Genomic DNA, 21,855 nt, shown 5'->3' on the forward strand with positions numbered 1-21,855 from the left:
CTTGTAAGGACATAAAGGCCTTTTGGATAAAAATTTGGTGGATTTTACAAAATGTTCTGAAAAGAAGATAAAGTTCCTGCCGCAATTTTTCTTGTTGGGAATTATTACGGATTGTACAGTAATTGAGACTAAATTGATTTTAAATCTAATAACTGCAGCAAGATTACTAATAGGACAATATTGGAAGAAAAAGAAGTACCAACAATAGAAGAATGGATATTGAAAGTTGCCAATTTGGCTGAGATGGCGAAGATATCAGCCTTTTGAAAGACAATACGCAAGAAAGATACTTAAAGGAATGGAAAAATGGATTGACTATATTCAACGTAGATATCAGACTAAGAGTTATCAGACTGTTTTGAATGATTATGATGTATTATTTTGATTGCTTTTGGGGAAGTTAGGAATTGATGATTGTAGGGGTATAATTAAGTTGGGACGAAAATTTTTTAGCATATGTTTGTTTTATTTTTAACTATACCTTGTGCTCGTTCCGGGAAGTCGGGGGGGGAGGGGGGTTGCGAAGGGAGGGGGGAGCAGGCGGGGAAAGGGGGGGGGAAATTTTGTAAAACTTTTTGAATAAAAAAAAAAAAAAAAAAGTCCCACCAGGCCCAAGGTTGACTCAGCCTTCCATCCTTTATAAGGTAGGTAAAATGAGGACCCAGATTGTTGGGGGCAATAAGTTGACTTTGTATATAATATACAAATGGATGAAGACTATTGCTTGACATAGTGTAAGCCGCCCTGAGCCTTCGGAGAAGGACGGGATATAAATGCAAATTAAAAAAAAAAAGCGGGTTAGGTGCTCGCACGCTCGCAATCACCGAACCAGTTGTTAAACTGGTTTGCAGCTCACCACTGCTTGGAGGTCTTCTAGTCCAACCCCCTTTTCAAGCAAGAGACTCTTTTGTCACTGATACACACAAACAGATTCATCCCCTAGGACAGGGGTCTCCAACCTTGGCAGCTTTAAAGACTTGTGGACTTCAACTCCCAGAATTCTGAGAGTTGAAGTCCACAAGTCTTTAAAGTTGCCAAGGTTAGAGTCCCCTGCCCTAGGATAGGTTTGCATGCAGTTGAATTTGCCCTCCATGTTCTATTTCCGCTTGTCATTTCTCAAATGTTTATAGGGCCCTGCCTCTTTTGATGGGGAAATAGAAGTAGCTTCACTGACTAAATAAGGCAAGGTGACAAGAGACATATGACAAGCAGGCAGCTTTACTGATTGGTTTGGTAGCTTCCTGGAGACCTTTGTGTGGCATGGATGCAGGTCACAAAGGTGGAGGAGCAGGTGACCTTTGATAGGTGGATAAGGGAGGCGGGTCATCTCTTAGGAAATTCTCATGGCTTTATGACTTCATCCCTGCAGGCTAAAGTGACAGTTACTGTCAGTTATCAGTTATCAGAGCGAAGATGCCTTTCTAGAGGTAAGTTGCTCTTCAGTGGGGCTCCAGGACTCTGGGGAAGCTTCCCTCTTTTGAGAGAAAAGGCTGAGAAGGTGCCTGAGGTTGAGAGTCAGGGTCAGGATCAAGGGGAGGGGAAAGGGAAAGGAACAGTGGTGGGATTCAAAAAAAATTACTACCGGTTCTGTGGGTGTGGTTTGTTGGGCGTGGCTTGGTGGGCGTGGCAGGGGAACGATACTGTAAAATCTCCCTTCCCTTCCTTTCCCACCCCACTAACCTGCTTTCCAGCTCCATTCTCCTGTGCAGGGCAACAAAAGAAGACCCAGCCGATCAGCTGGGACTCAGGAGGCAGCGAATAGATTGGGGGCAGGGCCAGGCAGAGGTAGTATTTGCCGGTTCTCCAAACTACTCAAAATTTCCGCTACCGGTTCGGCAGAACCAGTCAGAACCGGCTGAATACCACCTCTGAAAAGAGAGAGGAACTGGCACGGGAAATGGGAGGAAGAGAATAAAAAGGGGAGGGGGTGTCAGGGAAGGGGGTAAAGGGAGGAGGGGCAAAGAGGTGGAACGGGGAGAGGGAAGGGGGCGACAGGACAAAGAAGGAAGAGAAGGGAGGAGGTTTACTTAGGTAAAACAGAGAATGGTGGGGGGGAAAAATAAGGTCCAAGTTAGTACAATTATTTATTAATAAGGGCAAGATTTTCTTCCACTGAAATTTACCTGTAAGAGGGCAGCAGGAAGACAGGCCTCTTGTACACTTCCTCTGTCACTTGGATGTCTTCTTCGCAGAAGATTTTGACTGAATGCGGCTCATCTTTGAAATGTTCAACGTCGTTGTAGACGTAATATATATTATCACTCAGCTGGGCAAAGTCATGTATCTTCAACAGATAAATCCAAGAAACCAACCTGAGAAGAAGCTTGCTTTATAAAACATTATCTACAACCTGCTGACGTGCTGTTTTCTTCCTTAGACCTACTTTCTGACTTGGCTAAATTGTTTCCTTTGTAAAGATACAACGGAAAAGGCTCTGGTCCCACTCATCACAAATTGTCCATGCAGACATTATAGGAGCAATATTAAGATTGCATCATAAGACCGCTAAAATATCAAGATGATGCCAGATAGGCTTCTATTGCATTAGTCTCCAACCTTGGCAACTTTAAGACTTGTGGACTTCAACTCCCAGAATCCCTCAGCCAGCAAAGCAAAGATTTGAAGTCCACAAGTCTTAAAGTTGGCAAGGTTGGAGACCGCTGTTCTCTTGTGTTTGTGCAGGTATCTAAAATGGAATCTCAGTTCAATGGCACAAAAATATTAAAAGGACACCATGCAATTTGACAGCCATTCTCATTCCCAAATTTAAAACCCTATTTTGTACTATTGTGATGACTCCCCTGGAGGCTTCCCCAGATACCAGCTGGGAGGAGGAGGAACCAGTTCCGAGCACGTCTGGAGGAGAGTTGGTCGGGGGGCTCTGAGCAGCCATCTGAGAGGGATTTGGCTGAAGCGCAGCTGTAGCGCGACAGCCCTGAGGCTTCAGGTAGGGAAAGCACGCAGCTGCAGCCAGTCGGTGACGAGGAAGAGGAAGAGCCTTCTTCACTTGATCCAAGAACACGTAGGGCAGAGAAAAGGCAGGAGTAGCTAAAGTCAGCCAGGTTGCTCGTGAGGAGGCACATTTTATGGGCTGCCTCAGAAGCTGGCTATTTAGCACAGCAGACTGATGGAGGCAATGCTGGGAACAATGTCTTCATTTCCTAGCTGTGTGTTTCCTGCCTTGTTTAGTTCAAGGGTCAGCAACCTGCGGCTCCGGAGACGCATGCAGCTCTTTGTGCCCTCTGCTGTGGCTCCCTGTCAGGTGATCCCCACCACTGGCTGGCCCCGCCCCGCCCCTCACCCTCCCCTCCCAGTCACTCCTCGCCTAGCCTGAGAAGGTAAGGGCAACGGTGGGGGATGGAGAAGCGGCCAGGGCAGAGACAGAGAGATAAAGAGAGAGGGGGAGAGAGAGGGAGGGAGGCTGGGGAGAGAGAGATATGTCAAAAGGATTTTGTGGTTCCTGATGTTTTTTAACAACTGGTTCTCTGCCCTAGTGGCCGGCTGGGAAGGCGTGGCTAGGGTGTGTGTGTCATGTGACTGGTGGAAGTGAGTGACATCTAGTCTCTACACTCTACACTCTAGCCCACGCAGGTTTTGTGGCTCCCGGTGTTTCCTTTTCTCTGGGAAAAGGGGCCAAATGGCTCTTTGAGTATTTAAGTTTGCAGATCCCTGCTTTAGATTGACACCATGCCTGGACTGGACCTTGTGAACTCTGGACTTTTCTTGCCTCACGAACCCCTCTTGTATTGTGGATTTAACTTTGCCTGGAGGGTTTATCTTGTTTGGGAAACTTTCAAGTGCCTTGTGGACTAACACCCTAACCCTGTGGACTAGCATTGGTCTGTGTTTGGCTTGACTTAATTGGGACAGTTCTGGGTTTCTGGTGAAGGGAATTGCTGGGGGATATTAATAAACCCACTAAACCAGGGGTCTCTAACCTTGGTCCCTTTTAAGACTTGTGGACTTCAATTCCCAGAGTCCCTCAGCCAGCTCTGGGAGTTGAAGTCCATAAGTCTTAAAGGGACCAAGGTTGGAGACCCCTGCACTAAACCACCGTTACATGTGAGTGACTGAGTAGGACAGCAGAACTATATAGTAATGTAATTAAAGCTGTACTATTTTTTTTAAAGCAATGGTGCCTGGAAAAAAATAAGTTAGAATACTCAAAATGAAAGACACATTATGAAGAAAGTGGAAGTTATAGAATAAAAGATATTATAGGTCGTTCTTGACTTATGACCACAATAGGGCCCAAAATTTCAGTCATAAGTCGTTGTGGTTGTTAAGTGAAGAAATCACACGACCAGATTTGATTTTACGGCCATATTTACAATGGTTGTAAGTCTCCAAAGTTGTTAAATGAATTGTGTGGTCATTAGACAAGCCATATCCAAAGGTTGGAGTTTTTTGCCATTGTCTGCCAGAAAATGACCAAAAAAAATAGTATCACAAATCATGAGCATGTGACTGCTACAAGTAGTTGTAAATGTGAGCCGACCGCCAAGCACTTGAAATGCAATCACATGATTACAAGGAGTGGGCAGTCATAATTCTGACGACGGGTCACCAGTAGCATTTTTTAAAGTCCGTTGTAACTTCGAATGGTCATTAAATGACCATTCATAAGTGGAGGATTACCCGTAATGACAATGGGAAAATATATCTCAAGCAAATCTCAAATGCAGTACACCTTCTGGTAGCCCTCAAAAATCACCTCTTTTCGAATAGAGACTTCCAGGTCTTCTACTTTGACTCTTCTATGCAAATCGTGTAGGTTCTCCTTCAAGTTCTCCTTTGCTCTTGGAGTGTAGGGGATGAAATCATTGTCCATACGTAGAAAAAGTACAGGTTCTTCACGAACGCAAAACACAATACATTCCTGCTATGACAAAGAAGAACTGTGTTGGCTAATGTCTCAGGAGAGAGTGGAGCAATGCTGATTTATGTACAAGGCTTTTCTTGTCTGCTGCGGTGATGCAGTGGTTAGAGTGCAGTACTGCAAGTTACTTCAGCTGATCACCGGCTGCCAGCAGTTTGGCAGATCAAATCTCACCAGGCTCAAGGTTGACTCAGCCTTCCATCTTTCCAAGGTGGGTAAAATGAGAACCCAGATTGTTGGGTGCAATATGCTGACTCTGTAAACCGCTTAAAGAGGGCTGTAAAGCACTATGAAGCGGTATATAAGTCTAAGTGCTATTGCTAGCGCTATAGTGCTAATTGTCTACAAGTCTGGACTTCACTGAGATGTTCTGCACATTGTCCTTCAGGGCACTTGTTCAAGGGCAAACCTCTAGATGTGCAAGAGAACAAAAAAATACATTGCAAGAAACAGATTTCTGTTGTTGTTAGGAAAAAGTCAAAGATACATCAAAATACCTGTGGAGAGAAAATGGGAGTTTCTCTGTTTTCTTCCATCTATTTATTATTTAGATTTATTATTATTTAGATTTTTATACCGCCCTTCTCCCGAAGGACTCAGGGCGGTGTACAGCCAGATTAAAAAACAGTACAATATACAAATTAAAACAAAAATTAAAATAACATATTCTATAAATGGCCGAAAATTTAAAACCGTCAAATTTGACCCATAAATTTCATAAAATACCCCAATTAAAATTATTAAAATTCAAAAGTTTAAAAAATTAAGCCAGTCCCGCTTGGATAAACAAGTGCGTTTTCAATTCACGGCGAAAGGTCCGAAGGTCAGGTAATTGACACAAACCATGGGGAAGTTCGTTCCAGAGTTATTATCTAATAACATGTGCATAAAAGCAAGTGTACCTATCTATAATGCAGGTGCATTTGAACCCTGTTTGTGAGAAAAATACGTGGGGGCTACAAGGGTGCTTTAGCGTAACTTTGTCCTGACACAAATAGGCATGCTGAACTTTCAGCCAATGTTTAAGCCTTGGTGGCGCAGTGGTTAGAGTGCAGCACTGCAGGCTGCTTCTGCTGACTGCCGGCTGCCTGCAATTTGGCAGTTCAAACCTCACCGGGCTCAAGGTTGACTCAGCCTTCCATCCTTCCGAGGTGGGTAAAATAAGGACCCAGATTGTTGGGAGCAATAGGCTGACTCTGTAAACCGCTTAGAGAGGGCTGTAAAGCACTGTGAAGCGGTATATAAGTCTAAGTGCTATTGCTATTGCTAACCCGGGAATGTTGGCAACTTCAAAACTTGAAGACTTCAACTCCCTACATTCCCTGGCCACCCACATTCCCTGGCCACCTACATATCTCAGTTTGGCTTTCTTTCATATACAGACCTTATGACCATCGTTCTGGAGTTTCTGCAGGACTTGCTTGAATCCACCGAAGCTGGGCTGCCCCATCCCAAACACGGCATATCCTCCTTTGGCCTGCCGAAAGTTGGGAGCCCCACAAGTGCTGGAAGTATTCAGGACATCTACTTTGCCGTATACATCACGGACCATAAAATATTTCCCCTACGTGGAACAATAACAAAAAAAAAAGGAGAGATGTCAACGTGCAGAAGAAGGCAGTGTAAGTAAATGGTCAGTTAACGTCTTCACAAAAATAACATGATTGAGAATCTCCAGAGGGCCAGGCAAATTCATGGAAGACAGCCCTATTATGGTCATTGTCTATGAATGCTCAGTAATAAACATTCAGCAATATTATGGTACAATGTACCACTCGTTGGGCAGAGAACCAGATTAGAAAGGCTACATCATGTTTCTTGGCCTCTGTTGGCCATTATATGAGAAATGAGATGCTGACCTTTTGGCCCAAATAAAGCTCTTTTTAAAATGTTTTTAATCACCACATCCTTCCGAAAATCCATGCATAATTCCCAACATTCACCTGGACAAGATAATGTTCTGGAGTAGATTCTGTAATTCGCCCCACAGTATAGCTGGCTTTCAATAAGTCATCGTGTATTTGAAATTCTTCTTTGCAATTGTAGCTGTAAGAAACACATGACATGAAATTGAGCGGCTGGTTTTTCTGCAGCTAAAATGTTTTCCGTGATTAAACAAGCATCGTAAGATTCCATTGCTTCATTTCCTATTCACAGAAAGTTGATGCGTCTCACCCAGCTGGTAAAATCTGCCACAAAATAAATGAACAAGCTCACAGCCATAAGTCAAATTAGTTGTAACTGTACTAATTTACACTGAACATATACTGTACATACTGTTGTAGTCTATACAAAATTACAATCAAATTAATAACATTAATTGCAACTCCGAGTTATCTTGCAAAACTAAGACCTAGATTCTTATATCATCCTATACTTTTTAAAACAATTAACAATACAGTGACAAAACTACACACACACACACACACAGACACACACACACACAGTCTTATTTGATTTGATTATCTATGAACTTGGAACTGGATAACAGACAATTGTTACGTTGTGCTTCACACGGTCAATCGTTTTTCCATTACAGCAATTTTCCAACGTATTTGCCACCATGTGAAAATTCTCAAATCCATTTCTGCTTTCCAGGATCCTGCTACTAACTGTCTGGCTGTAACCAATAACAAAACTATCAATCCCTTGTTTCACAGTGTGTCCACTTAGTAAGGTTTGATTTTTAACTTGCAAGTTTTATATGCCAACAAAAACTTGTTAATTATATTTTATGCTGTGGCTGATTTTCTTTCTTTTTTATTGGGGAATAAGAATAAGCAAGAGACTGCATTCAAACTGTCATACATAGGGCAGGTTTCTGTGTCTGTGTTACACCAACAAAGACCACTAACTACTAACATCCTGGAGCTTCAAGATTTTTCTACAGTCTGTTCCCATCTGAGATAACAAAACCAGGTGAGGGAACAGAATTCCTAACCATAATCCATGGCAAATGGACTATAATCAGTTTAGTAAGCCACAAGAAGAAATGCCTCGTTTTAGAGAAGCCGTTCTTAATTCATGTTCCCCAGATGTTTTCCAGATGTGCTATGCAGCTGTTGTCATCCTCAGGCATGAGTACCAAGTTCAATATAGTCAATACAAAATATGAAAGGTCAAAAATGCTGGGCATCTTTTCTTAGCCTATATAGACAACATCGCAACCCTTACATGACCACGAAGCTGCAGAAGGTTGAAGCAAAAGATTAAAGTATCTGCAGAGAATATAACAGGTGGTTGCAACTCACGTAATGACAACAGGAGCCACCTTATTAGTAATGATAGACTTGGCTTTGTTATTGTGGAGGCCAATGGTCTGGAAGGAGTGGATGCTGAGGGAATGGTGATCCTCCATGGTTCCGCTGCCGTGGATATTCTCAAATGTTGCTGTTGCTACTGTCTGCTGAGCTGTGCTGGCAGTTGTACCCATAATCCACAGGCAACTGTACCAATAAAAATTATCAGAAGATGAATAAGCAGAAGGGGAAGGTTAAGACTTCAATAATCAGCCAAGAGGAAGAGGGAAGGAAGGAAGGAAGGAAGGAAGGAGAGGAAGGAAGGAAAAGGAAGAGAAAGAAAGAAAGAAAGAAAGAAAGAAAGAAAGAAAGAAAGAAAGAAAGAAAGAGAAAGAAAGAAAGAAAAAGAAAGAAAGAAAGAAAAAAGAAAAAAGAAAGAAAGACAAAATAGAAGTATATTTAGGAAAAGGCAATCAGGATTTATTTTCATGTATTTATTTATTAAGAGGATGTGGTGGCTCAGTGGCTAAGACACTGAGCTTGTCGATCAGAAAGGTCAGCAGCTCGGCAGTTCGAATCCCGAGTGCCACGTAACGGAGTGAGCTCCCATTACTTGCCTCAGCTTTTGCCAACCTAGCAGTTCGAAAGCATTTTAAAAATGCAAGTAGAAAAATAGGGACCATTTCGGTAGGAAGGTAACAGCGTTCCGTGCGCCTTCAGCATTTAGTCATGCCAGCCACATTTAGGGATGAGAGCACACCCACCCTATCTAACCTAGTAGGACAGGCAGATACCTTCAACGAGAGGTGCTCCCACAAGTAACCTGCTCCTCTTGCCACCTAAGGCTTTAAAGGAGATAACCAACACCTTGAATTGGACCTAGAAAGCAATTAGAAGCCAGTAGAGTTCATGTATTTGACATTGTTATCTTCCTCGTTTCAGAACTGGAGCTTCCAGACTCCGTTCAAGAAAAAAAAACCTGGGGATTCCTCAGGCATTCTTCACAAAACTGTGGCTGAAAGGCGTAGCTGATGTTGCACAGGAATGAGGAGCCTGCAAGAACGTTTCAGGCATCATTCTAGGGATTAAAATCCCGGCTTTCTGTGGCAGATAATGAAGAAGTTCTTGGCAAATGAACCAGTGATGAAAGCATTGCCCAAAACTGGAGGGGAAAAAAAATCACCAGCCAGTGATCTATTGCTGTACCCGCAGTCCATTCTGGCAACTCTTGACGACTTCGTTTGTTTAATAAAACAAGGTAAACACTGGATAAATAGTCTGGAAAGAAAGTATTTAGAGCCATCCATAATCCTGCAGTGTTACGACTTGCAGTGTGATTAGAGCTTCAACTAAGTCCTATTAAAGAAGTACTAGTTAAACCAGTAGCACACCAAACCATGGTTTGGGCCATAACTTTATTTGCAGAAGTTGAGTCAGCATGTTTTTAATAGGTAGTGACTGCTAGGTCCAAATATTAAAAACATGGTTGAAATCTTGCAAGATGGCCAAGTATTCTAAGAGATTAACCATAAGCTTATTTTGGTATAAACACCTGCAAGTATCCATGTGAACTGTCTCCAGATCTTATCAACCATCTAAAGAACCAACCATTAGGTATTATACTAAGTGTGTGTTTTTCATCCGGTTCCATGAATTTTTTTCTCAGATAGAGAGAAATACTGCTTCCAAGTCTTATAATATGCATGCAACTTTGACCAAAAAGTTCTGCAGAAGGCTAAAGACTTTTCAACCAAGTTGACCCTCTTCTACTATTACTTCTGCAACTCGACAGAATGCCACCACCTATAAATCCAAGTAGTATGTATCTTTAGTGCATCATAAATACAGCAGTGTAAGCCATTAGTAAGTGTGATAAGTAGCGTGGTGGGAAAAATTGAACCAAAGTACTCAAAAATGACTTGCTATATTGCCACAGAAACAACAAATTGGAACTTAGTAGTGCTTTATAGAAAGATCTGAATTCAAAAGGCTCTTATGAAGTAGACACCATTGTCTGTAAAAAACTATCAACGGTTATGAGTTTTTAAAATACTATAACCATGTGATTATAAATATCCAGTTTCCCTGAAAATCAGACCTCCCTGGATAATAAGTCCAATTGGGCTTTTGAGCACATGTGCTAAAATAAGCCCCCCTCTGAATATAAGCCCTCCCCGAAAATATTAAAACGCATGCACAGCCGGTCCCTGCCATTTCCTCTGGTTAGGGTTAGGGAGACAGAGCTGGAAATCAGGTAAGATGGCAAGAGGAGCCCCGTCTTGCTCCACGTGCCCCAAAATAATAAGACCTCCCCGAAAATAAGGCCAAGCGCTTATTTCGGGATTCAAAAAAATATAAGACAGGGTCTTATTTTCGGGGAAACATGGGTATTCATTTAATAAGGAAGCCTGTGTACATGTGAAACAAATTAAAATAGTTCTTTTTAAAGTTTATCATCATGAAAATTCTGCCCATCCATAAAGAGCACTACTAGAATTAGAGTAGCAACCAGAATTCCAGGAATAATTTCATGAAAAAATAAAAACAGCCAATCAAAACATCTTGTCTTGTGTAAACACAGATATGATATACCATGACAGATTCTTTCAAAGATAATTGGGCAACCAATCAGTTTTCAGTTGTTTATTTTTAAATTTAGTCACTTATTACAAGGGTCCCCAACCTCCGGTCCATGTACTGGCACCATGCCACAGCGTGCCAAAAACCAGACCCTGCAAACAAGCTAAGCCCCATCCATGGGATACAGGCAGTACACAAACCATATCCCCTCCGATCCATGGAAAACCTCTCTTCATGGAACCGGTCCCTGGTGCCCAAAAGGTTTGGGGGCCACTGATTTATTTGATCAATGATGTCTTCGCTTTAATGAATGGCTATCTGTAGATGTAATAAGGGCAGAAACAGTAATGTTTTGCTGTCCATATCACAATAAGGTAGGCCTCATTGTAATAAGGACATGTTCAGTCAGGTTTGCTCCTTGTCCTCCACCAGTGCTGTTCTAAGTATCTCTTCTCATCTCCTTTAGATCCTCAGAGGGATTTCCAGGGCCCCTGAACAGAAGAAGTTGCTCAGATGCAATCTAGACACCTTCTTAGTCAGTGGTGAAATCTAAGTTTTCTACTGGTTCGTTGGCTGTGCATGCACGTGCAGTACATGGGGTAAGTAGAGGCATGGGGTAAGTAGAACAGCGTGCCGGGAGGGGGGGGGTGATCAGCTGTGGCATGTGACCTTTTTTTTTACTTTTAAAAGATCTTAAAAGCACTGCACACCAGAACAACTAGACACAAGAACAGTTTTTTCCCGAAGGCCAAAACTCTGCTAAACAAATAATTCCCTCAACACTGTCAGACTATTTACTGAATCTGCACTACTATTAATCATTTCATAGTTCCCATCACCAATCTCTTTCCACTTATGACTGTATGACTATAACTTGTTGCTGGCAATCCTTATGATTTATATTGATATATTGATCATCAATTGTGTTGTAAATGTTGTACCTTGATGAACGTATCTTTTCTTTTATGTACACTGAGAGCATATGCACCAAGACAAATTCCTTGTGTGTCCAATCACACTTGGCCAATAAAATTCTATTCTATTCTATTCTATTCTAGTCTATCTTTTTTCAACCTATTCGGCCTCTGTGGCTCAGGCTGCTAATGCAGTCTGTTATTAACAGCAGCTGCCTGCAATTACTGCAGATTCTAGTCCCACCAGGCCCAAGGTTGACTCAGCCTTCCATCCTTTATAAGGTAGATAAAATGAGGACCCAGATTGCTGAGGGCAATAAGTTGACTTTGTATATAAATATACAAATAGGATGAAGACTATTGCTAACATAGTGTAAGCCGCCCTGAGTCTTCGGAGAAGGGCGGGATATAAATGTAAATAAAAAAAAAAGAAAAAGAAAAAGAATAGGTTGTAAAAAATGCTTTTAAAAGTAAAAAAAGGCTCCGACGATCGCGCAGCTCAGCTGGGATCATCAGAGCCTCTTTTTTTACCTTTTCAAAGCATTTTTAAAAAGAAGCGGCAAGCTGGGGAGCTGGCGACCGGGCGTTGGGTGGGTATGGGTGGGTGGGGGGCATTTTTCCTACCGCTTCTCCAAACCACCTGCAATCGCTACTGGATCCGGTCCGAACTGGGAGCATTTCACCCTTGCTCTTATTTCAGATGGCCGTGAGGACTTTGATTAGCAGACCCACCAGAATAATCCCAATTGGCCAATTAGTTTCCTGGGCTGGAGACCAGAGGTGGTATTCAGCCAGTTCGTACAGGCTGGGGCGAACAGGTAGTGGCGACTGTGGGTCCCCACTCCGGCATAATGCCATCCTATTTAGCCATATTTTCCAGGCTGGGCTCATGTGCAGAAGGCGTGTGAGCGAGCAAAGCACATGCACGGAAGACCAGATGCATGCATGGAAGGCAGGCACACAGCGAACCAGTGATAAGAATTTGTGAAAGCCACTGCTGCTCTAGACCCTCCAGAACAATCCCAATTGGTCCGTTAGTTTCCCGGACTGTATTATAAGGAGAGGTTTTTCTCCGGTGATCAGGTTGACTCCAACCGTGCTAGCTTTTCATAAGGTCTTAAAGACCTTAAAGGCCAAATTTTAGACTAGAGCCTTGTGTGCAAAGGTACCCATCTTTTAGTTACGGTAATTTTATTTATTTATTTATTTTATTTATTATTTAGATTTTTATACCGCCCTTCTCCCGAAGGACTCAGGGCGGTGTACAGCCAAATTAAAACAATACAATATACAATTTTAAAACAACAAATTAAAAGAACATATCCTATAATGGCCGAAAAATTTAAAAACCGTCAAATTTGACCCAATAAAACAGAATACCCAATTTAAAATTATTAAAATTCAAAAAATTCAAAATTTAAAAATTAAGAATTAAGAATTAAGCCAGTCCCGCTTGGATGAACAAGTACATTTTCAATTCACGGCAAAAGGTCCGAAGGTCAGGTAATTGACGCAAACCAGGGGTAATATATGTTTGGGATTTTTCTCAGCTGCTGTCTTCTAATTTTTTTACATGTTATTTGCTCCTTTTATATGTGTTTAGTTTTATTCACTTTTAATATTGTTAGCTGCCCAAGGACATTTGTTTGAGATTGGCAGGCAAATAAATTGATTAAATAAATATTTTTTTTCTTTCTAGTTCACTTTCAATTCCCCAGAGCAAGAAGTTTACAAGACAAGTTCAAGCTGTTCAGAACAGCTGGCTTCTTTCTAAGGAAGGGAGAGCTGCTGTTGCAAATCTTGAAACTTGAAACATAGAACTGCTGAGCGCAGAACATCTTCCTTTCCTTGTAGTCGCAGTTCTCACCTTTGTGATTCATCCAATTACCTGGAAAAATCCATTAACCCGCCTAATCCAAACGCAAATTAGGGAATGGTACATAGATTTTGTACAAAATACAGGTTGCATCTCTATTTCCCACGCTAGAAAATAGACCCCAAATGAAACCTGCCATTATTTTGTGATTTCCCTGTACCTCAACCCACTTAAAACACAGAACATAGAATGCTAACGATGGAAGGGACCTTGTAATACAGGTAGTCCTCTACTTACAATAGTTCATTTAGTGAAGGCTCAAAGTTACAATGGCATTGAAAAAAAAATGACTTATGGCCATTTTTGTGACATTTTGACAAGTGAAGTCAATGAGGAAGCCTGAGTCCCTTAACAACCTTGTTAGGAACTTAACAACTGTAGAGTGCCATGCCCCTGTCTGAGTCTGAATCCGAAGGGGAAGAGGAACGGCTGACAGAGAATGAGCACGTGGATCCATTGGCTGTGGAAAAAACTGTGGAAGAGCAAAGTCAGGCTGGGCAGAGCAGGGGAGAGGTAGAACAAGAGAAACGGGGTTCAGATGAAGACCAAGGCCCACCCCCTCTTCATCCTAGGCAGCGCAGGGAGGAACGGAGAAGAGAGCAACGTGGGTTGCGTGGCTTACGAGGGAGGAAAGGGACCTGATCCTCTTTACAAGGCACAGGTGCTACTGGAGTTTAAAAGGAAAGACAAATGGGAGGGGCGTTTGTCAAAAACAAACACTGAGTTTATCTCCACATTCTACAAAATCGTGCTTGATCCTTTCCTACATTTTTTCTCAGTAAAACTGAACACCCTTGCTGCATCTCCATTCCCCTTAAATGTAATAAATCATCTTCATGCTAAAATCATAATGTCTGTGCTCTACTGTTCCTGTTCTTCATGCAACACTTAGAAGCATAGTGATAGCTGGAGAATCTACAGTACTCAGGTATGCTAGTTGGGAATTTATAAGAAACCAGCTTAAGGGAAGCTGAGTTAGACCATTGTTTGATTTCATCCACCCAAGAGATGTCTTCGGAGAAGCAGTTGGGATTGAACCCACAGCTCGGGAAGGAATGTTGTGGAGCACCTTCCCCAACCTGAACAACCAGTCTTGGGGAGAAGAGTACCAAGTTGGGAATATGTGCAGTAGAAATTAGGACTGGATTTATGCTGGCTAACCTGGGCAGTGGCACCATCAGAAATATAATTACTAATACTATCAGCTGGTCTTTGTGGCCTTGTCTTGTTTTTTTGTCCCTGTCTTAGTTCCTATTTAGCAGGCTGAGCCATTCATTCTACACACACAACATCACAAGATTCGTATTGTCAAGAGGGATGGCTGACCTTCCAGGCATGTTCAAAAGCACCTTTGTCAACATTCTGCTTGCTTATAATTGAATGTAAACTTTTAAAGAGAAATTTAAAGGAAAAAAAAACAATAACCAATAAAACAGCCCACCATTTTTGGAGGGGATGAATAGAGGCCAAAAATGAATGACAAATCAGCAAGCACCCTTCTATTGTCCGATGAAAATTTTTAAAAATGTTTTATCAAAGAGATCTTCTGTTCTATACACAGTCTCTACTCGTATTAATGGAGATAAATTTTGTGAGTGCTGCTGCAAGTCCATTAATGGAAGATACCATGCTCCCAATGATTGATGGTGTTCCTCTTTTTTGCACATTCCCAAGCCAGCTCTCCTAACCACCCAACCAGTGGTGGGATTCAAAAAATTTTTACTACCAGTTCTGTGGGTGTGGCTTGATGGGCGTGGCAGGGGAAGGATACTGTAAAATCTCCATTCTCACCCTGCTCCATGGGAAGGTTATTGCAAAATCCCCATTTCCTCCCAATCAGCTGGGACTCGGGTGGCAGAGAATAGATGGCCAGTCAGAGGTGGTATTTACCGGTCCTTCGAACTACTCAAAATTTCCACTACTGGCTCTCCAGAACTGGTCAGAACCTGCTGAAACCCACCTCTGCACCCAACCCACAAGTTTTGGACCAAAGGCCAAACAAGAGGTTCCAGACGGAGCTTGGGCCATTCCCTGAGGATCTGGCCCACGGCACGGCTGAGGAACTGGTCATGGCCTGGGAGCGGGCCGCGGCCGGGGCCCTGGACAGTGTCGCGCCTTTGCGGCCTCTGACCCGGCGTAGATCTCGTCCGGCTGAGGGAGATGAAACGCCGGAGAAGACGCCTAGAGAGCACCTGGAGGTCCAGTCGCTCCGAAGCTGATCGGACACTAGTTAGGACCTATTCTAGGACCTACCTAGTGGCAATGAGGGAAGCGAGGCGCTCCTACGCCTCCACCCTCATTGCGTCGGCAGATAACCGCCCGGCCGCCCTGTTTCGGGTGACCCGCTCTCTCCTACATCAGGAGGTGCGGGATGACCCTTTGCAGGGACGAGCCGAGGAGTTTAGTGGTTATCTATACGATAAAATCGCTCAGCTGAGGGACGGTCTGGACCGAATTTGGGATGATCCAAGCGAGGGAGAGGAGGCACGTCTTGTTGAGCACATTTGGGATGAGTTTGACCCTGTGGCTCCGAGGGCGTGGACAGGTTGTTGGGAGGCTTCACGCCACGACATGTTTACTGGACCCGTGCCCTTCCTGGCTGGTACTGGCCACTCAGGCGGTGACACGAGGCTGGCTCAGAGGATTATCAACGCTTCTTTGTTGGATGGGGTTTTCCTGCCGCCTTGAAAGAGGCGGTGGTGAGACCCTCCTTAAGAAGCCCTCTTTGGACCCAGCTATTTTGGGTAATTATCGTCCAGTCTCCAACCTTCGCTTTGTTGCGAAGGTTGTAGAGAGTGCCGTGGCGCGACAGCTGCCCCAACACCTGGATGAAGATGTCTATCTAGACCCGTTCCAGTCCGGCTTCCGACCCGGATACAGCACGGAGACAGCTTTGGTCGCATTGGTGGATGATCTCTGGAGGGCCAGGGACAGGGGATATTCCTCTGCCCTGGTCCTATTAGACCTCTCAGCGGCGTTCGATACCATCGATCATGGTATCCTGCTGCGCGGTTGGGGGATTGGGAGTGGGAGGCACCGTATATCGGTGGTTCTCCTCCTATCTCTCCGACCGTCGCAGACGGTGTTGACAGGGGGCAGAGGTCGACCGCGAGGGGCCTCACTTGTGGGGTCCCACAGGGTCGATTCTCTCGCCCTGCTGTTCAACATCTACATGAAACCGTTGGGTGAGATCATCAGTGGTTTGGGGTGAGATACCAGCAGTACGCTGATGACACCCAGCTGTACTTTTCCACCCGGACCACCCCAATGAAGTTGTTGAAGTGCTGTCCCGGTGTTTGGAAGCTGTACGGGTCTGGATGGGGAGAAACAGGCTCAAGCTTAATCCTCCAAGGCGGAGTGGCTGTGGATGCGGCACCCGATTCAGTCAGCTGCAGCGCGGCTGGCTGTTGGAGGCGAGTTACTGGCCCCAAAGGATAGGGTGCGCAACTTGGGTGTCCTCCTGGATGATCGGCTGTCGTTTGAAGACCATTTGACGGCCGTCTCAGGAGGGCCTTCCACCAGGTTCGCCTGGTTCGGCAGTTCGCCCCTTCCTTGATCGGGATGCCTTATGCACAGTCACTCATCGCTCGTTACCTCTCGCTTGGATTACTGTAATGCTCTCTACATGGGGCTCCCTTGAAGTGCACTCGGAGGCTTCAGTTAGTCAGAATGCAGCTGCGCGGGTTATAGAGGAGCTACACGTAGCTCCCATGTAACACCGCTCCTGCGCAGACTGCACTGGCTGCCTGTGGCCTTCGGGTGCACTTTAATGTTAGTTATGACCTTTAAATCGCTCCATGGCTTAGGACCTGGGTACTTACGGGACCGCCTGCTGTTACCACCGCCTCCCACCGACCCGTGCGCTCCCATAGAGAGGGACTTCTCAGGGTGCCGTCCGCCAAACAATGTCGGCTGGCGGCCCCAGGAAGGGCCTTCTCTGTGGGGGCTCCCACTCTGGAGCAGGCTTCCCGGGTTTCGCCAAATACCTGACCTTGGACATTTCGTGCGAACTCAAGACTCATCTTTTTATCCGCGCGGGGCTGGCTTAAATTGGGATTTTAATGTTGAATTTTATTAATTTTAAACGGGGTTTTTTAACGTGGTAAATTTTAATTATTGGGCTAATTTAAATAAGTTTTTTAAATCATATTTTAAACTTGTATATTGTATGTTCGGTTTTATTATGCCTGTACACCGCCCTGAGTCCTTCGGGAGAAGGGCGGTATAAAAATCAAATAAAATAAATAAATAAATAAATAATAATAAATACATTCGTTTTGCCATCCCACAGGCCCTAAATGAAACCTAAAGAAGTCACATGTCAAAGACAACTCCAGTGTTGGGGAAGTCTGTGTGAATGGTGCAGGCAGGAACCTGTGCTGGCATTGTGTCAAAGAAGACTTCCAAGAGAGCACAAAGTTTTCATTTATTCCATTAATATCCATATTTCCTTTGAAGAGTACAGAGTGCTGTACCTTTAGCCCAATTGAGGAGACAGAAATGTTGGATCAGACCATTCTAGTTCTATATGGGTTATTGCAAGAAAGGAATTTAGAGGTTAATGAAAAACTCAACACTGATCGGTGGATGATGCTGTTAATATGGCACTGCAATATATATCTTACAACACCTTGAATCCCCAAGGACTTATGTAAAGGTCTACAGCTCAGCATTTAATACCATCATTCCATAAATTCTTTTCTCTAAACTGATTCAGCCAGCTGTACCTGATCATACTTGTAGGTGGATTATAAGCTTTCTAACAGATAGGAAGCAGCAGGTGAAATCACATCAAATACCTGTACAATTAGCACAGGTGTCCCCCCCCAGGGCTGTGTGCTCTCTCCGTTACTCTTTTCTTTCTCAAAGGATCCCTCTGTTAAAGTACTGACGATTGCAGATGATAAGCAGGCATTGGTCTCATTTCGGGATGATGATGACTCTGCATATAGACAAGAGGTAGATCAACTGGCCCTGTGGTGCAGCCAGAACAATAAGGGGCTCAACACCCTTAAAACTGTAGAGATGATAGTAGATTTTTAGGAGGGGGCCCACCTACCACCTCGTACAATTTTAGGTAACACAGTATCAATAGTAGAGATTTATAATCTCCCAGAACTTGAAATGGACACCTAACATTAGAACTGTCATTAAAAAGAAACAACAGAACACATTCTTCCGGCACCAACCCAGAAAGCTCAGCCTGCCCAAGGAGCTGCTAATACAATTTTACAGAGGGATTATTGAGTCTGTCACTTGCATTTCTATAACTGTCTTATCTGGTACAGCAACTGAACAGGACAGGCACGGACTTCGATGGATAGTTAGGATTGCAGAAAAAACAGTTCCAACCAGCCTGCCTTCCACCATATAATAGGACTGTATTACTATTATCCTTCTCATCTTTCTTATTACTTACTCCTATTGGTATCTTATGACTATCACTTTCTTGGTTGTATATTATGATTTATCATTGTAACTTATGATTTATCACTTTGTTGCTTGTATGTACACTGAGAGCTTATGCACCAGAGACAAATTCCTGTATTTCATTTCATTTCATTTCATTTATTTCTGTTCTGTTCTGTTCTGTTCTGTTCTGCTTTGCTCTGCTCTGTCTGTTCTGTTCCTACTCTATTCTACTCTACTCTACCCCGCAGATATCTAAAATGTAATCTCAGTTCAGATAGCATACTGTGAGTGTGGAGGGAAGTATCTGCAAACTCAGAGAGCACAAGTGACCCAAAATTACTACACATCCCAAAGTTAATTTGAAGCTGATAAATTGTTAGCTCATTTTTTCTTCATTCATCTTATCTTCAGACAGTAGGGACATTTAAGGTTAAGTTAGGTAAGTTCGGAATTAATGGTACTGAAAGATGGTAACTGGCAAAACAGCAACTAGAAAAGTTTATAATTACGGTAAGTGGAAAATTGAACTGGGGCTTCCTAGTCCAATGTTGATCGGATTCACATTTCATGCTAAGCCATGTTTGCTTAATCACAGCTCATAAAAGCACAGGGACTGGATTCGCATTACTATGCTAAACCAAAACAAACTCGTATTACTGCATAGCTAAGCCAAAACGAAGTGGAGAGGATGAATTAGTCAATACAGCATATTGATATTAAGAAAATTAATTTAGCCACCTCATCTGAAAGATAAATAAATCACATTTCTTTCAATTTATACGAGTGACAAGAGAGTCCAAATAGCTAATCGTTATGCTGGCTGTCAATGCATATTAATGTTCAGATGTCACTGCATCTGACCATGAACAAACAAATACACATTTTAAAGTTCCCAGGAGATGGGGGAAGAGAACACAATTCACTCCCATTACTTGTTGTGGCATTTTCGCACTGTCTATCAGAAGGTGGCTTTGTACGCAAAGACTGGGATTCCAAAAAGACTACAGCAAAAAACGCAACAACTCTGCTTCCAAAGACACAATAGCAGTGTTGTTTCCCTGCCAGTCCCTGGGGTGGGGGTGGGTGGGTGGGAAGCTTCATCCCTCCTCTTGAATTGTCCTGTGCCACAGTTATTCACACATCTTGAATTTACATTCCACCAAAGAAGAGAGACTTGGCAGGAATCAAGAGACAAGCCTAACAATGGGCTAAATTTAGAGAGTGTGGCTAACAGGGAAGAGAATAGAGGCCCACAGTTGCAGGATGCATCTGTCTACGTCTCCGCTTCTTCTTAGCGGGAGGGATCCCTTTTGCCCTGTTGCTTTTTTTCAGCGCAAAGAAGAAAAAGCATTTACGGTATACACACACATAAACACAAGTACACACACACACACACACACACACACACACCCCTTTAGCTTCCCCCCTCCAAAAAAAAACCCCTTTCATCTCAGCCAGAATCATGCATGACTTAGTAATTAAGTCGGACATCTTGAAAATCATTTCTGGCTTTCAAGTCCGCTCAACGCCTATTACCACATTTTGAAGTCAGATTAGGGTGAATTCCGCTTCCTTTCTATCTGCCCCTAAGGAAAAGACTATAGCAATAGCACTTAGACTTATATACTGCTTTACAATGCTTTTACAGCCCTCTCTAAGCGGTTTACAGAGGCAGCATATTGCCCCCAACAATCTGGGTCCTCATTTTACCCACCTCAGAAGGGTGGAAAGCTGAGTCAACCTTCAGCCCTGTGAGATTTGAACTGCCAAATTACAGGCAGCCGGCAGTCAGCAGAAGTAGTACTGCAGTACTGCACTCTAACCACTGCGCCACCGTGGCTGTACATGACAGCCAAGCAGAGAGACTTTGCCATTGCAAATATTGGCAAGACGAAGTCGTTTTCTGAAAAATCATAAACTGCTGTTTTGGAACCCCAGACCAGCGTTCCGTTTCATCAATGTTTTTGGCAAGCCGAGACATCCTTTAGTAGCTTGGCAAGCTAAACATCTTTTCACCTCCCATTCCTTTGGCTGAGTTCATTTCTATTCAAGGCTGCTCTTCTTTTCAACAATGAGAAGGAAAAAGGGCAGTAAAAACTCACAAAAGGGAGCTAGCTGGTTTACACGCTCAGCGTAAGACACGGTTCATGAGACAGACTTCAGGCTTTTTTTGGGAAAAACAATCCCATTTTTACGTCACATCTGGCACAAGGGATTTTACTGAAGAGCTGGGGTGTAAACTCTCTCCATAGAAGAGCATGGAAGAACGTATTTAACAAAACTAATCCTCCAACTCCACCTCCTAGTATTCAATTCTTGATTTAAACACACACACACAAAAAGAAAGATCCATAAAGTTCAACAATACTCAGAGGGACTAACTCAACAGGAAAGAGGGAAGTCACGCAAGAGAGACAAAAGCATTTCCATCCTCGAGCAATGTGTGTAAAATCAGGGCACATCTGTGTATGATGACCTGAATCTCCGGAACAAAATGGAATTACAGCAAAGGGCAGTGAACAGGGGAAATGTTATTGTAGCAGCCAGCAGTTGAACGTATCGACGACGGAAATGATTTCACCGAACAGGTTGTCTTTTGGCATTTCCCAGGGAACATCCGGAATATGCATTTGTTCCTTTTCCAGCCTTGGGTCAAAAGACAACTATTAAAGAAAGGAAAAAAAAATCTCCTTTCCAACAGAGGAGGCCTTGGTGGAACCATAACAGTATCCTTATAGATCGGGGTGTCAAACTCAAGGCCCGGGGGCTGGATCCGGCCCTCAAGGTACTTAGATCTGGCCCACGGGACCACGCTGGAAACAGCGAAGGACCAGCCAGTGGTGCTTCTGCCAGCGAAAATGGGCTCCCGAGGTCTGTTTTTGGCTGCCACGGCCTCCTGCAATCCCCTACCAATGAAAACGGACCTCGGGAGGGCGCCCCCAACACAAGTGACGT

At 43.5% G+C, this 21,855-nt stretch overlaps 1 protein-coding gene across 5 annotated transcripts in view; it reads right to left on the reverse strand.

Annotated features, from left to right (window-relative positions):
- PALD1 (phosphatase domain containing paladin 1) overlaps positions 1 to 21,855 on the reverse strand; it is a 167,722-nt gene that overhangs the window by 98,545 nt on the left and 47,322 nt on the right. For 4 of the 5 annotated variants that reach the window (XM_058188758.1, XM_058188760.1, XM_058188761.1 and 1 more), the window contains exons 2-6: positions 8,131 to 8,325; positions 6,823 to 6,925; positions 6,264 to 6,443; positions 4,715 to 4,879; positions 2,124 to 2,284 (exon numbers count right to left, since the gene is read on the reverse strand). In XM_058188758.1, coding sequence (XP_058044741.1) covers positions 2,124 to 2,284; positions 4,715 to 4,879; positions 6,264 to 6,443; positions 6,823 to 6,925; positions 8,131 to 8,325 — 804 coding nt within the window. Of the gene's footprint in view, positions 1 to 2,123; positions 2,285 to 4,714; positions 4,880 to 6,263; positions 6,444 to 6,822; positions 6,926 to 8,130; positions 8,326 to 21,002; positions 21,025 to 21,855 lie in introns of those variants that run through there. The other variant, XM_058188762.1, reaches the window with a different exon arrangement.

This window comes from Ahaetulla prasina, chromosome 6 (assembly GCF_028640845.1).
Source record: "Ahaetulla prasina isolate Xishuangbanna chromosome 6, ASM2864084v1, whole genome shotgun sequence".
Taxonomy (NCBI): domain Eukaryota; kingdom Metazoa; phylum Chordata; class Lepidosauria; order Squamata; family Colubridae; genus Ahaetulla; species Ahaetulla prasina.